At 40.6% G+C, this 15,955-nt stretch overlaps 2 protein-coding genes across 7 annotated transcripts in view; one reads left to right on the top strand and one right to left on the bottom strand.

Annotated features, from left to right (window-relative positions):
* The first annotated feature begins 6,908 nt into the window (after positions 1-6,908).
* The window catches only part of LOC133550692 (collagen alpha-1(XIV) chain-like), a 35,266-nt gene continuing 26,219 nt past the window's right edge, over positions 6,909-15,955 (top strand). For 2 of the 6 annotated variants that reach the window (XM_061896671.1, XM_061896668.1), the window contains exons 1-6: positions 6,914-7,062; positions 7,134-7,234; positions 7,803-7,919; positions 7,983-8,126; positions 8,189-8,257; positions 13,582-13,740. In XM_061896671.1, the coding sequence (XP_061752655.1) occupies positions 7,135-7,234; positions 7,803-7,919; positions 7,983-8,126; positions 8,189-8,257; positions 13,582-13,740 (589 nt within the window). In that variant the 5' untranslated portion in view covers positions 6,914-7,062; position 7,134. Of the gene's footprint in view, positions 7,235-7,802; positions 7,920-7,982; positions 8,127-8,188; positions 8,258-13,581; positions 13,741-15,955 lie in introns of all 6 variants that reach the window. The other 4 variants (XM_061896670.1, XM_061896669.1, XM_061896672.1 and 1 more) reach the window with 4 other exon arrangements.
* LOC133550694 (zinc fingers and homeoboxes protein 1-like) overlaps positions 13,542-15,955 on the bottom strand; it is a 38,201-nt gene continuing 35,787 nt past the window's right edge. Inside the window, exon 10 of the mRNA XM_061896675.1 lies at positions 13,542-13,713. Coding sequence (XP_061752659.1) covers positions 13,669-13,713 — 45 coding nt within the window. The 3' untranslated portion in view covers positions 13,542-13,668. The remainder of the gene's footprint in view (positions 13,714-15,955) is intronic.

Genomic DNA, 15,955 nt, shown 5'->3' with positions numbered 1-15,955 from the left:
TGGTCCAGTACTACTTCCTGCATAGGAACAAGTGGTCCAGTACTACTTCCTGCATAGACCATGTGGTCCACTACTACTTCCTGCATAGACCATGTGGTCCTGTACTACTTCCTGCATAGAACATGTGGTCCAGTACTACTTCCTGCATAGAACAAGTGGTCCAGTACTACTTCCTGCATAGAACATGCTGTCCAGTACTACTTCCTGCATAGACCATGTGGTCCAGTACTACTTCCTGCATAGACCATGTGGTCCAGTACTACTTCCTGCATAGAACATGTGGTCCAGTACTACTTCCTGCATAGACCATGTGGTCCAGTACTACTTCCTGCATAGACCATGTGGTCCAGTACTACTTCCTGCATAGACCATGTGGTCCTGTACTACTTCCTGCATAGAACATGTGGTCCAGTACTACTTCCTGCATAGGAACAAGTGGTCCAGTACTACTTCCTGCATAGGAACAAGTGGTCCAGTACTACTTCCTGCATAGACCATGTGGTCCAGTACTACTTCCTGCATAGACCATGTGGTCCAGTACTACTTCCTGCATACACCATGTGGTCCAGTACTACTTCCTGCATAGACCATGTGGCCCTGTACTACTTCCTGCATAGACCATGCAGTCCAGTATTACTTCCTTCATAGAACATGTGGTCCAGTACTACTTCCTGCATAGGAACAAGTGGTCCAGTACCACTTCCTGCATAGACCATGTGGTCCAGTACTACTTCCTGCATAGAGCATGTGGTGCAGTACTACTTCCTGCATAGGAACAAGTGGTCCAGTACTACTTCCTGCATAGGACATGTGGTCCAGTAGGGGGCAGCACCGCCTTAGCCAATCAACTTTCAACATGTCAAAGGTCTGCTTTTTGTTGCCATGACGACCACACTGTAAGCCACTTTGACAGACAGCAGATGATGTCATCCATCAACACAACTTGCATGTACAGTAGCCACGCCCACGTCATTAATGTGTGTGTGTGTGTGTGTGTGTGTGTGTGTGTGTGTGTGTGTGTGTGTGTGTGTGTGTGTGTGTGTGTGTGTAAATAGTATCAAAGCGCTTTGAGTGCCTTGAAGGTAGAAAAGCGCTTTACGTCCAGTCTTTTAAAGTCTTGTCTAGTCTTTTAAAGCTGTGTCTTTTACAGTAACATCTATCCTTTTAAAGTCAAGTCTTGTCTTTTAAAGACTAGTCTTGTCTTTTAAAGTCACGTCTTGTCTTTTAAAATAATGTCTATTTTTTCAAAGTCATCTCATGTCTTTTAAAGTCACCTCTTATCTTTCAAAGTAACGTCTGTTCTTTTAAAGTCATCTCTTGTCTTTTAAAGTCTAGTCTTGTCTTTTAAAGTCACATTTTGTCTTTTAAAGTAATGTCTATTCTTTTAAAGTCATCTCTTGTCTTTTAAAGTCACGACTATTATTTTAAAATCATGTCTTGTCTTTTAAAGTCACGTCTATTCTTTAAAGTCACAAATTGTCTTTTTAAATGACATCTAGTCTTTCAAAGTCAAAAATTGTCGTTTAAAGTAATGTCTATTCTTTTAAATTGTCCAGGGTGTACGCCGCCTTCCGCCCGATTGTAGCTAATATAGGCGCCCCCCGCGATCCCAAAAGGGAATAAGCGGTAGGAAATGGATGGATGGATGGATATTCTTTAAAAGTCACGTCTTGTCTTTTAAAGTAACGTCTGTTCTTTTAAAGTCATGTCTTGTCTTTTAAAGTAACGTCTGTTCTTTTAATGTCATGTCCTGTCTTTTAAAGTAAATTAAATAAATAAATAAATGGGTTGTACTTGTATAGCGCTTTTCTACCTTCAAGGTACTCAAAGCGCTTTGACACTACTTCCACATTCACACACACATTCACACACTGATGGAGGGAGCTGCCATGCAAGGCGCCAACCAGCACCCATCAGGAGCAAGGGTGAAGTGTCTTGCTCAGGACACAACGGACGTGACGAGGTTGGTACTAGGTGGGATTTGAACCAGGGCCCCTCGGGTTGCGCACGGCCACTCTCCCACTGCGCCACGCCGTCCCAAATTCTTTTAAAGTCACATTTAGTCTTTTAAAGTGACATCTAGTCTTTCAATGTCTCGTCTTATATTTTAATGTCTTGTCTTTTAAAGTCTCGTCTTTTAAAGTCACATCTAGTCTTTTAAAGTGGTATCCAGTCTTTCAATGTCTCGTCTTGTCTTTTAATGTCTTGTCATTTAAAGTCTCATCTAGTCTTGTCTATTTTTTCAAAGTTAGTCTTATCTTTTAAAGTAATGTAGTTTCTTTGAAAGTCTTGTCTTGTTTTGCCTTTTAAATTGTCTATTATTTTAAAGTCTTATCTTTTAAAGTAACGTCTATTGTTTTAAAGTCATGTCTTGTCCTTTAAATTCTTGGCTTGTCTTTTAAAGTAACGTCTAGTCTTTAAAGTCACAAATTGTCTTTTAAAGTGACATCTAGTCTTTAAAGTCACAAATTGTCTTTTAAAGTGACAACTAGTCTTTCAAAGTCACAAACTGTCTTGTAAAGTAATGTCTATTCTTTTAAAGCCTTGTCTTGCCTTTTAAATTAATGTCTATTATTTTAAAATCTTGTCTTTTAAAGTGACATTTAGTCCTTCAAAGTTTCGTCTTGTCTTTTAAAGTCTAGACTTTTAAAGTCACGTCTAGTCTTTTCAAAGTCTTGTCTTGTATTTTAAAGTCTTATCTTTTAAAGTCACATCTTGTCTTTCAAAGTATTGTCTTATCTTTTAAAGTAATGTTATTTCTTTCAAAGTCTTGTCTTGCCTATTAAATTAGTGTCTATTATTTTAAAGTCTTGTCTTTTAAAGTGACATTTAGTCCTTCAAAGTCTCGTCTTGTCTTTTAAAGTGTAGTCTTTGAAAGTCACGTCTAGTCTTTAAAAGTGACATATTGTATTTTAAAGTGACATCTCGTCTTTCAAAGTCTTGTCCTGTCTTTTAAAGTCTAATCTTTTAAAGTATTGTCTAGTCTTAAAGTTTTGTCCAGTCTTTCAAAGTCTCGTCTTGTCTTTCAAAGCCTTGTCCTGGTGTTTAAAGTATTGTATTGTCTTTTAAAGTCTAGTCTTTTGAAGTCTTGTCTACCCTTTTAAAGTCTTGTCTTGTCTTTCAAAGTCTCGTCTTGTATTTTAAAGTCTTGCCTTTTAGAGTAACGTCTATTCTTTTAAAGTCACATCTACAGTTTTAAAGTCACGTCTTGTCTTTTAAAGTATTGTCTTTTAAAGTAACGACTATTCTTTTAAAGTCACGTCTTGTCTTTTAAAGACTTGTCCTGTCTTTTAAAGTAAATTATATTTTTTAAAGTCATGTCTAGTCTTTTAAAGTGACATCTAGTCTTTCAAAGTCACAAATTGTCTTGTAAAGTAATGTCTATTCTTTTAAAGCCTTGTCTTGCCTTTTAAATTAATGTCTATTATTTTAAAATCTTGTCTTTTAAAGTGACATTTAGTCCTTCAAAGTTTCGTCTTGTCTTTTAAAGTCTAGACTTTTAAAGTCACGTCTAGTCTTTTCAAAGTCTTGTCTTGTATTTTAAAGTCTTATCTTTTAAAGTCACATCTTGTCTTTCAAAGTATTGTCTTATCTTTTAAAGCAATGTTATTTCTTTCAAAGTCTTGTCTTGCCTATTAAATTAGTGTCTATTCTTTTAAAGTCTTGTCTTTTAAAGTGACATTTAGTCCTTCAAAGTCTCGTCTTGTCTTTTAAAGTGTAGTCTTTTAAAGTCACGTCAAGTCTTTAAAAGTGACATATTGTATTTTAAAGTGACATCTCGTCTTTCAAAGTCTTGTCCTGTTTTTTAAAGTCTAATCTTTTAAAGTATTGTCTAGTCTTAAAGTTTTGTCCAGTCTTTCAAAGTCTCGTCTTGTCTTTCAAAGCCTTGTCCTGGTTTTTAAAGTATTGTATTGTCTTTTAAAGTCTAGTCTTTTGAAGTCTTGTCTACCCTTTTAAAGTCTTGTCTTGTCTTTCAAAGTCTCGTCTTGTATTTTAAAGTCTTGTGTTTCAGAGTAATGTCTATTCTATTAAAGTCACATCTACATTTTTAAAGTCACGTCTTATCTTTTAAAGTCTTGTCTTTTAAAGTAACGACTATTCTTTTAAAGTCACGTCTTGTCTTTTAAAGACTTGTCCTGTCTTTTAAAGTAAATTATATTTTTTTAAAGTCATGTCTAGTCTTTTAAAGTGACATCTAGTCTTTCAAAGTTTCGGTCTGTCTTTTAAAGTCTTGTCTTTTAAAGTCTCGTCCAGTCTTTTAATGTCTTGTCTAGTCTTTCAAAGTTTCGTCTTGTCTTTCAAAGTCTTGTCTTTTAAAGTCTAGTCTTTTAAAGTCTTGTCCAGTCTTTTACAGTCTCATCTTGTCTTTCAAAGTGTCGTCTTGTATTTTAAAGTCTTGTCTTTTAGAGTACCGTCTATTCTTTTAAAGTTACGTCTAGATTTTTAAAGTCATGTCTAGTCTTTTAAAGTGACATCTAGTCTTTCAAAGTTTCGGTCTGTCTTTTAAAGTCTTGTCTTTTAAAGTCTCGTCCAGTCTTTTAATGTCTTGTCTAGTCTTTCAAAGTTTCGTCTTGTCTTTCAAAGTCTTGTCTTTTAAAGTCTAGTCTTTTAAAGTCTTGTCCAGTCTTTTACAGTCTCATCTTGTCTTTCAAAGTGTCGTCTTGTATTTTAAAGTCTTGTCTTTTAGAGTACCGTCTATTCTTTTAAAGTTACGTCTAGATTTTTAAAGTCATGTATAGTCTTTTAAAGTGACATCTAGACTTTTAAAGTCTTGTCTAGTATTTCAAAGTCTAGGTTAGTCTTTCAAAGTCTAGTCTTTTAAAATCTTGTGTAGTATTTTAAAGTCTGGTTTAGTTTTTCAAGGTCCCGTCTTGTCTTTTAATGTCTTATCTTTTAAAGTATCGTCTATTCTTTTAAAGAGACATTTATTATTTTAAACTTTAGTCTAGTCGTTCAAAGTCTCCTCTTCTCTTTCAAAGCCTCGTCTTTTCTTTTACAATATTGTCTTTTAAAGTCTAATCTAGTCTTTTAAAATCTTGCATAGTCTTTTTAAAGTATTGTCTTGTCTTTTAAAGTTTTGTCTAGTAGTTTAAAGTCTTTCTTGTGTAGTCTTTTAAAGTCTTGTCTAGTCTTTCAAAGTTTGATCTTGTCTTTTAAAGTTTTGTCTTGTCTTTTAAAGTAACGTCCATTCTTTTAAAGTCATGTCTTGTCTTTTCAAGTCAGGTTGAGTCTTTTTAAGTCACGTCCAGTCTTTTAAAGTGACATCTAGTCTTTCAAAGTCTCAACTTGTCTTTTAAAGTATGTTCTTTGTAAGCGACATCTAGTCTTTCAAAGTGACATATTGTCTTTCAAAGTCTCAACTTGTCTTTTAAAGTCTGTTTTTTGAAAGCGACATCTAGTCTTTGAAAGTGACATCTCATCTTTCAAAGTCTCATCTCGTCTTTTAAAGTCCAGTCTTTCAACGTGACGTCGAGTCCTTCAAAGTCTCGTCTTGTCTTTTAAAGTCTATTCCTTGCAAGTGGCATGTAGTCTTTCAAAGTCTCGTCTAGTCCTTTAAAGTCTTGTCTTTCAATGTGCAGTCTTTTGAAGTCATGTTGAGTATTTTAAAGTCTCGTCCAACTTTTCAAAGTCTTGTCTTGTCTTTTGATGTCTTGTCTATTAAAGTAACATCTATTCTTTTAAGGTGAAATCCAGTCTTTTAAACTTTCGTCTAGTGTTTAAAAGTCTCGCCTTGTCTTTCAAAGCCTTGTCTTTTTTTTTAAGTCTTGTCATGTCTTTAAAAGTCTCATCTAGTCTTTTAAAGTCTTGTCTATTCATTTACAGTGTTGTCTAGTCTTTCAAAGTTCTGTCTTTTCTTTTAAAGTCTTGTCTTTGAAAGTTTTGTCCTGTCTTTTTAAAAGTCACGTCTATTCTTTTAAAGTCATGTCTTGTCTTTTAAAGTCACATCCAGTCTTTTAAAGTGACATCTAGTCTATTAAACTTTCGTCTAGTCTTTCAAAATCTCGCCTTGTCTTTCAAAGTCTCGTCTTTTCTTTTAAAGTCTCCTCTAGTCTTGTCTATTCTTTAAAAGTCAGTCTTATCTTTTAAAGCCTCGTCTTTTCTTTTAAAGTGTAGTCTTTGAAAGTGTCATCTTGTCCTTCAAAGTGTGGTCTTTGAAAGTGACATCTAGTCTTTTAAAGCGGTCTTTGAAAAAGACATCTCGTCCTTCAAAGTGCGGTCTTTGAAAGTGACATCTAGTCTTTTAAAGTGACATCTAGTCTTTGAAAGTGACATCTACTGTTTGAAAGTGACATTTAGTCTTTGAAAGTGACATCTAGTCTTTTAAAGCGGTCTTTGAAAAAGACATCTCGTCCTTCAAAGTGCGGTCTTTGAAAGTGACATCTAGTCTTTTAAAGTGACATCTAGTCTTTGAAAGTGACATGTAGTCTTTGAAAGTGACATCTAGTCTTTGAAAGTGACATCTAGTCTTTGAAAGTGACATCTAGTCTTTGAAAGTGACATCTAGTCTTTCCAAGTCTGGTGGAGTCTCCTCAGGTGCAGGTGCCAACATGCCCCCTGGGGAGCGTTAGACTCCGCCCCTTCAGGTGTGCAGGAATGAGGCCCACAGGTGGGGGGTGGGGGGAATAGTTGCTGCAAGTCCCAACTGACTGAAAGATGAAAGTATGTGAAAGTACACGACACTAAGACAGGAAGTGATGCTAGTAGGCCTTCAAAATAAAAGAAGCATGGGGTATCAGTTCTGAAATGTGATGATGATGATGATGTTGATGGAGGTGTGGTGACGTCACACTTAGCCAAATAATAATAATAATAATAATAATAATAATAATAGAAAAGTTTTTTCAAGGTGTTCATTTGAAGTCACGCTCTTATTTTGAAAAGACTTCCTGCTGTGTCAGGCGCAGCTGCGTGCTGGTGCCGCCGCGCGTCGGGACGAGGAGGACGCGCCAGGAGCAGACGCCTCTAGAGCGGCGTGGACCTCCGACGCGCGTACAGCTTGCACGTCTCCTTACCGGCACGTGCCAACTCACCTGCGCACGCGCCTTCTGCCCGCCGCGCCAGGTGAGCGCCCCGCGTACGTCACGCCTCAGCGTGCTTTGTTTTTGGCGCCAAAAGCAGTTGTCCGTCCGCAGAATGACGTCACGCGCACGACACGCCGCCGCTCCGCTGGTCAGGTGGTTACTGGCGGGCTTCCTGGTGGTCTGGCTGCACCCCCACCCCGCGGGGGGCCAAGGTGAGCACTCCAGTACTGCATGACCAGGTGATCACAGGTGATCACAGATGACCACAGGTGTGATCACAAGTGACCACAAATGATCACAGGTGACCACAAATGATCACAGGTGACCACAAATGATCACAGCTGACTGTAGGTGATCACAGGTGACCACAGGTGTGATCACAAGTCACCACAAATGAGCACAGCTGACCATAGGTGATCACAGGTGACCACTAATGATCACAGCTGACCGTAGGTGATCACAGGTGATTACAGGGGACCACAAATGATCACAGCTGACCGTAGGTGATCACAGGTGACCACAGGTGTGATCATAAGTCACCACAAATGATCACAGCTGACCATAGGCGATCACAGCTGACCGTAGGTGATCACAGGTGATTACAGGTGACCACAGTCGTGATCACAAGTCACCACAAATGATCACAGGTGAGATCACAAGTGACCACAAATGATCACAGCTGACCGTAGGTGATCACAGGTGACCACAGGTGTGACCACAGGTGATCAGAGGTGACCACAATTAGCACAGGTGATCACAGGTGCGTCCTTGTGGCCTCAGTGTCGCCTCCCAGAAGGTTCCGGAGCAAAGTGGTGAGTCCAGGTGAGCTGCAGGTGTCCTGGAAGGAACCCCGAGGTGCGTTCGACGGCTACACGGTGGTCTACAGCACTGAGCCAGGTACGCCGACACACCTTGTCTGCTCACCTGGCGCGGCCTGAGCACGTGCACGTGTGTGCGCAGGTGGGCGGGAGACACAGGTGGACGTGGCCAAAGAGGACAGCCAGCTGCTCCTGGCAGACTTTGACCCCGCCGCCGAGTACACCTTCCAGATCTTTGCCCAGAGGGGGGCGCTGAGGAGCAAACCTCTGCTCGCCAAGCACCAAGGTGCGACTGGGCGGGGCTTCAGCCAGGGGGCGGAGCTAACCACTTGGGATTGGTGCTTTCAGGACCACAGACGCTGCAGGCCCAAAGTGGACATGATGGTGACGCCAACGCCATCAACCACATCTCTGAGGGTAAGATAGCCCCGCCCCCAACGCCATCCATCGCAGCTTCGACATCTTCAAGCACTCTGCTCATTGGACGCCATCTTGTCCACACCTGGTCTTTATAGGACATCTTTGTTCATAGGACATCTCTTGTTTATAGGACGCCTTTGTTTATAGGACACCATCTTGTCTACACCCCTTTGTTTATAGGACGCCTTTGTTTATAGGACACCATCTTGTCTACACCCCTTTGTTTATAGGACGCCTTTGTTTATAGGACACCATCTTGTCTACACCCCTTTGTTTATAGGACATCTTTGTTTATAGGACACCATCTTGTCTACACCCCTTTGTTTATAGGACATTTTTGTTTATAGGACACCATCTTGTCTACACCCCTTTGTTTATAGGACACCATCTTGTCTACACCCCTTTGTTTATAGGACATTTTTGTTTATAGGACACCATCTTGTCTACACCCCTTTGTTTATAGGACATTTTTGTTTATAGGACACCATCTTGTCTACACCCCTTTGTTTATAGGACACCATCTTGTCTACCCCTCTTTGTTTATAGGACAGCTTTGTTTATAGGACACCACCTTGTCTACACCTCTTTGTTTATTGGACAGACTTGTTTATAGGACACCATCTTGTCTACACCTCTTTGTTTATTGGACACCACTTGTTTATAGGACAGCATCTTGTCTCCACCCCTTTGTTTATAGGACATCTCTTCTTTATAGGACACCACCTTGTCTCCACCCCTTTGTTTATAGGACATTCTTGGCTATAGGACACCTACTTGGCTACACCCCTTAGTTTATAGGACCTCTTTGTTCATAGATACCACCTTGTCTCCACCCCTTTGTTTATAGGACACCACCTTGTCTCCACCCCTTTGTTTATAGGACATTCTTGGCTATAGGACACCTACTTGGCTACACCCCTTAGTTTATAGGACCTCTTTGTTCATAGATACCACCTTGTCTCCACCCCTTTGTTTATAGGACACCACCTTGTCTACACCTCTTTGTTTATAGGACATCACTTGTTTATAGGACACCATCTTGTCTACACCCCTTTGTTTATAGGACATATTTGTTTATAGGACACCATCTTGTCTACACCTCTTTGTTTATAGGACACCATCTTGTCTACGCCTCTTTGTTTATAGGACGTCTTTGTTCATAGGACAGCTCTTGTTTATAGGAAGTCTTTGTTCATAAGACGCCACCTTGTCTACACCTCTTTGTTTATAGGACATCACTTGTTTATAGGACACCATCTTGTCTACACCCCTTTGATTATAGGACGTCTTTGTTTATAGGACACCATCTTGTCTCCCCCTCTTTGTTTATAGAACATCCCTTCTTTATAGGACACCACCTTGTCTCCACCCCTTTGTTTATAGGACATTCTTGGTTATAGGACACCAACTTGGCTACACCCCTTGGTTTATAGGACCCCTATGTTCATAGACACAACCTTGTCTCCACCCCTTTGTTTATAGGACACCACCTTGTCTACACCCCTTTGTTTATATGACGTCTTTGTTCACAGGACATCGCTTGTTTATAGGACGCCTTTGTTTATAGGACGCCTTTGTTTATAGGACGTCTTTGTTCATAGGACATCACTTGTTTATAGGACGCCTTTGTTTATAGGACATCCCTTGTTTATAGGAAGTCTTTGTTTATAAGACGCCATCTTGTCTACAACCCTTTGTTTATAGGACACCACTTGTTTATAGGACACCATCTTGTCTCCACCACTTTGTTTATAGGACACCATCTTGTCTATACCCCTTTGTTTATATGACGTCTTTGTTTATAGGACACCATCTAGTCTACACCACTTTGTTTATAGGACGTCTTTGTTTATAGGACACCATCCTGTCTACACCACTGTTTATAGGACGTCTTTGTTTATAGGACACCATCTTGCCTACATCTTTTTGTTTATAGGACGTCTTTGTTTATACGTCTTTGTTCATAGGACATCACTTGTTTATAGGACGCCTTTGTTTATAGGACGTCTTTGTTTATAAGACGCCACCTTGTCTACACCCCTTTGTTTATAGGGCATCTCTTGTTTATAGGACACCATCTTGTCTCCACCACTTTGTTTATAGGACGTCTTTGTTTATAGGACACCATCTTGTCTCCCCCTCTTTGTTTATAGGACATCACCTCTTTATAGGACACCACATTGTCTCCACCCCTTTGTTTATAGGACATTCTTGGTTATAGGACACCATCTTGGCTACAGCCCTTAGTTTATAGACCATCTTTGTTCATAAAACACCACCTTGTCTCCACCCCTTTGTTTATAGGACACCATCTTGTCTACGCCTCTTTGTTTATACGACGTCTTTGTTTATAGGACATCGTCTTGTCTACACCTCTTTGTTTATACGACGTCTTTGTTCATAGGACAGCTCTTGTTTATAGGACGCCCTTGTTTATAGGAAGTCTTTGTTCATAAGACGCCACCTTGTCTACACCTCTTTGTTTATAGGACATCACTTGTTTATAGGACACCATCTTGTCTACACCCCTTTTTTTATAGGACATCTTTGTTTATAGGACACCATCTTGTCTCCCCCTCTTTGTTTATAGAACATCCCTTCTTTATAGGACACCACCTTGTCTCCACCCCTTTGTTTATAGGACATTCTTGGTTATAGGACACCATCTTGGCTACACCCCTTGGTTTATAGGACCCCTATGTTCATAGGCACAACCTTGTCTCCACCCCTTTGTTTATAGGACACCACCTTGTCTACACCCCTTTGTTTATATGACGTCTTTGTTCACAGGACATCGCTTGTTTATAGGACGCCTTTGTTTATAGGACGCCTTTGTTTATAGGACGTCTTTGTTCATAGGACATCACTTGTTTATAGGACGCCTTTGTTTATAGGACATCCCTTATTTATATGAAGTCTTTGTTTATAAGACGCCATCTTATCTACAACCCTTTGTTTATAGGACACCACTTGTTTATAGGACACCATCTTGTCTCCACCTCTTTGTTTATAGGACACCATCTTGTCTATACCTCTTTGTTTATATGACGTCTTTGTTTATAGGACACCAACTAGTCTACACCACTTTGTTTATAGGACGTCTTTGTTTATAGGACACCAACCTGTCTACACCACTGTTTATAGGACGTCTTTGTTTATAGGACACCATCTTGCCTACATCTTTTTGTTTATAGGACGTCTTTGTTCATAGGACATCACTTGTTTATAGGACGCCTTTGTTTATAGGACGTCTTTGTTTATAAGACGCCATCTTGTCTACACCCCTTTGTTTATAGGGCATCTCTTGTTTATAGGACACCATCTTGTCTCCACCACTTTGTTTATAGGACGTCTTTGTTTATAGGACACCATCTTGTCTCCCCCTCTTTGTTTATAGGACATCACTTCTTTATAGGACACCACATTGTCTCCACCCCTTTGTTTATAGGACATTCTTGGTTATAGGACACCATCTTGGCTACACCCCTTAGTTTATAGGACCTCTTTGTTCATAGACACCACCTTGCCTCCACCCCTTTGTTTATAGGACACCACCTTGTTTACACCTCTTTGTTTATACGTCTTTGTTTATAGGACACCATCTTGTCTACACCTCTTTGTTTATACGACGACTTTGTACATAGGACACCCCTTGTTTATAAGACGCCATCTTGTCTACACCTCTTTGTTTATAGGACATCTCTTGTTTATAGGACACCATCTTGTCTCCACCTCTTTGTTTATAAGACATATTTGTTTATAGGACACCATCTTGTCTACACCTCTTTGTTTATAGGACACCACCTTGGCAAAATCTCTTTGTTTATAGGACGTCTTTGTTTATATGAAGTCTTTGTTTATAAGACGCCATCTTGTCTACACCGCTTTGTTTATAGGACACCCCTTGTTTATAGGACACCATCTTGTCTCCACCCCTTTGTTTATAGGACACCATCTTGTCTCCACCTCTTTGTTTATAGGACACCGTCTTGTCTACACTCCTTTGTTTATAGGACATCACTTCTTTATAGGACACAACCTTGTCTCCACCCGGTTGTTTATAGGACATGCTTGGTTATAGGACACCATCTTGGCTACACCCCTTAGTTTATAGGACCTCTTTGTTCATAAAACACCACCTAGTCTCCACCCCTTTGTTTACAGGACAGTATCTTGTCTACACTTTGTTTATACGACGTCTTTGTTCATAGGACATCACTTGTTTATAGGACGACTTTGTTTATAGGAAGTCATTGCTTATAAGACGCCATCTTGCCTACACCTCTTTGTTTATAGGACATCCCTTGTTTATAGGACACCATCTTGTCTCCACCTCTTTGTTTATAGGACGTCTCTGTTTATAGGACACCATCTTGTCTACACCTCTTTGTTTATAGGACGTCTTCGTTTATAGGACACCATCTTGTCTACACCACTTTGTTTATAGGACACCATCTTGTCTACATCTCTTTTTTATAGGACGTCTTTGTTTATACAACGTCTTTGTTCATAGGACATCACTTGTTTATAGGACGCCTTTGTTTATAGGACGTCTTTGTTTATAGGAAGACTTTGTTTATAAGACGCCATCTTGTCTACACCCCTTTGTTTATAGGACATCTCTTGCTTATAGGACACCATCTTGTCTCCACCCCTTTGTTTATAGGACAACATCTTGTTTCCACCTCTTTGTTTATAGGACGTCTTTGTTTATAGGACACCATCTTGTCTCCACGTCTTTGTTTATAGGACGTCTTTCTTTATAGGACACCAGCTTGTCTACACCTCTTGGTTTGTAGGACGCCATCTTGTCTACACAGGTGTGTTTATAGGACGCCATCTTGTCTACACAGGTGTGTTTATAGGACGCCATCTTGTCTACACATGTCGAGTAGTGCAGTGTTGTTGCGGGGAATCACCTGCTGCACGCGTGTTCCTGCACGTCCTGCTTCCAGAAGCTTCTAGGTGTACTTAGTCCCTCGCTGGTGTGAGGTCCTGCTGCTCCTCACGGAGACTCTGGTCCAGAGTGGCTGTGCAGCTCCAAGAAGCTGAAAGAACATTCCAGGCAGGAAGGTGACGTCAGGTGTCTGCAATGAAACAAGCTGCGTCGTGTCAAAGTTGTTCTAGAAGATTCCACAATGGTGTGAAGAATCACAAGCAGCTGACCTTTGACCCCGCCTCTTAGCCTAGCATGGATGCATGTGACACCTGACGGCCCTCAGGTGGACTTGTGGAGCTCCGTGATGACCCCCCCTGTGTGTGTGTGTGTGTGTGTGTGTGTGTGTGTGTGTGTGTGTGTGTGTGTGTGTGTGCGCCCACAGGCCAGCAGGGCTTCACGTGCAGGACGGTGATCAGCGCAGACTTGGTGATCCTGGTGGACGGCTCGTGGAGCATCGGCCGCTCCAACTTCAGGCTGGTGAGGAGCTTCCTGGAGAAGCTGGTGGAGGCCTTCTCTGTGGACCGGGACAAGACTCGCGTGGGTAAGTCCAGCCGAGACCATGGCAAGCAGCGTGTTACCGATATCTTTTTTTTGTGGCCGTAAGTGAACACTAGTAAGGTTGTAAATACTCTAGATTAGATAGTACTTTATTTATTTCTATTTATTATTATTATCTATTTCTCTATAGAGTAGGCTAACCCATGTGGTTCCTGTGGATGTTAAGTTAAAGTAGCAATAATTGTCACACACACACTAGGTGTGGTGAAATGTGTCCTCCGCATTTGACCCATCCCCTTGATCACCCCCTGGGAGGTGAGGGGAGCAGTGGGCAGCAGTGGTGCCGCGCCTGAGAATCATTTATGGCCACTGAGTAGGCTAGGATGTGAACACAACTTGTAATTACTGTAGTGACTAATTAGATAACAGTGACTGAAACAGACAAAGTAATGTGTAAATAATGTCAATAACTAGATGAACCATCTGTGGCTGCGAAGTGCACACTAGTGAGGTTGTAAATACTGTATAGAGTAGGCTAACCCATGTGGTTCCTGTGGATGCGAACACAAGTTCTACTTTCTGTTGTGACTAAACAACATAGTGACTGAAACAGACAAAGTAATGTGGAAATAATAAGTAGATGGACCATCTGTGACTGTGAAGTGAACACTAGTGAGGTTGTAAATACTGTGTATAGTAGGCTAACCCATGTGGTTCCTGTGGATGTGAACACATGTTGTAATTACTGTAGTGACTAAATAACATAGTGACTGAAACAGACATAGTGATGTGTAAATAATGTCAATAAGTAGATGAACCATCTGTGACTGTGAAGTGAACACTACTAAGGTTGTAAATACTGTATAGAGTCGACTAACCCATGTGGTTCCTGTGGATGTAAATAACATAGTGACTGAAACAGACAAAGTAATGTGTAAATAATATCAATAAGTAGATGAACCATCTGTGGCTGTGAAATGAACACTACTAAGGTTGTAAATACTGTATAGAGTAGACTAACCCATGTGGTTCCTGTGGATGTTACGTCAAAGTTAAAGTAGCAATGATTGTCACACAAACACTAGGTATGGTGAAATGTGTCCTCCGCATTTGACCCATCCCCTTGATCACCCCCTGGGAGGTGAGGGGAACAGTGGGCAGCAGTGGTGCCGCGCCTGAGAATCATTTATGGTGATTTAACCCCCAATTCCAAGCCTTGAGGCTGAGTGCCAGGCAGGGAGGTAATGGCTCCCATTTTTGTATAGTCTTTGGTATGACTCACAACCTACTGATCTCAGGGCAGACACTCTAACCACTAGGCCACTGAGTAGGCTAGGATGTGAACACAACTTGTAATTACTGTTGTGACTAATTAGATAACAGTGACTGAAACAGACAGAGTAATGTGTAAACAATGTCAATAACTAGATGAACGATCTGTGGCTGCGAAGTGCACACTAGTGAGGCTGTAAATACTGTATAGAGTAGGCTAACCCATGTGGTTCCTGTGGATGCGAACACAAGTTCTACTTTCTGTTGTGACTAAACAACATAGTGACTGAAACAGATAAAGTAATGTGGAAATAATAAGTAGATGGACCATCTGTGACTGTGAAGTGAACACTAGTGAGGTTGTAAATACTGTATAGAGTAGGCTAACCCATGTGGTTCCTGTGGATGTGAACACATGTTGTAATTACTGTAGTGACTAAATAACATAGTGACTGAAACAGACATGGTGATGTGTAAATAATGTCAATAAGTAGATGAACCATCTGTGGCTGTGGAATGAACACTAGTAAGGTTGTAAATACTGTATAGAGTCGACTAACCCATGTGGTTCCTGTGGATGTAATTAATGTAGTGACTGAAACAGACAAAGTAATGTGTAAATAATGTCAATAAGTAGATGAACCATCTGTGGCTGTGAAGTGAACACTAGTAAGGTTGTAAATACTGTATAGAGTCGACTAACCCATGTGGTTCCTTCCTTTGGTCCTGCTCCCATGGCTACTTTTAACACAAACATTGGTAGAAAAAGAAGTTTTCGAAAGACTTGACTCGTTCTGTATTTCCCAAGATGGCTGGATGTGACAGGAAGTATGAGAATGTGCCAGCTGCTGCCTCTTCCTTACTTGTACAATCATCCGTCACAAAGTTTGGATATTTTGTCTCGTCTCTTTCTGCCGCGTTTTTATACGACGACCAGACTGGTGGCGCTCCTCGGTCGCCAAAACACACAAAACGGGAGAAGGACA

This window comes from Nerophis ophidion, linkage group LG04, assembly GCF_033978795.1.
Source record: "Nerophis ophidion isolate RoL-2023_Sa linkage group LG04, RoL_Noph_v1.0, whole genome shotgun sequence".
Taxonomy (NCBI): domain Eukaryota; kingdom Metazoa; phylum Chordata; class Actinopteri; order Syngnathiformes; family Syngnathidae; genus Nerophis; species Nerophis ophidion.
This window is presented reverse-complemented; position numbering and strand designations above follow the sequence as displayed.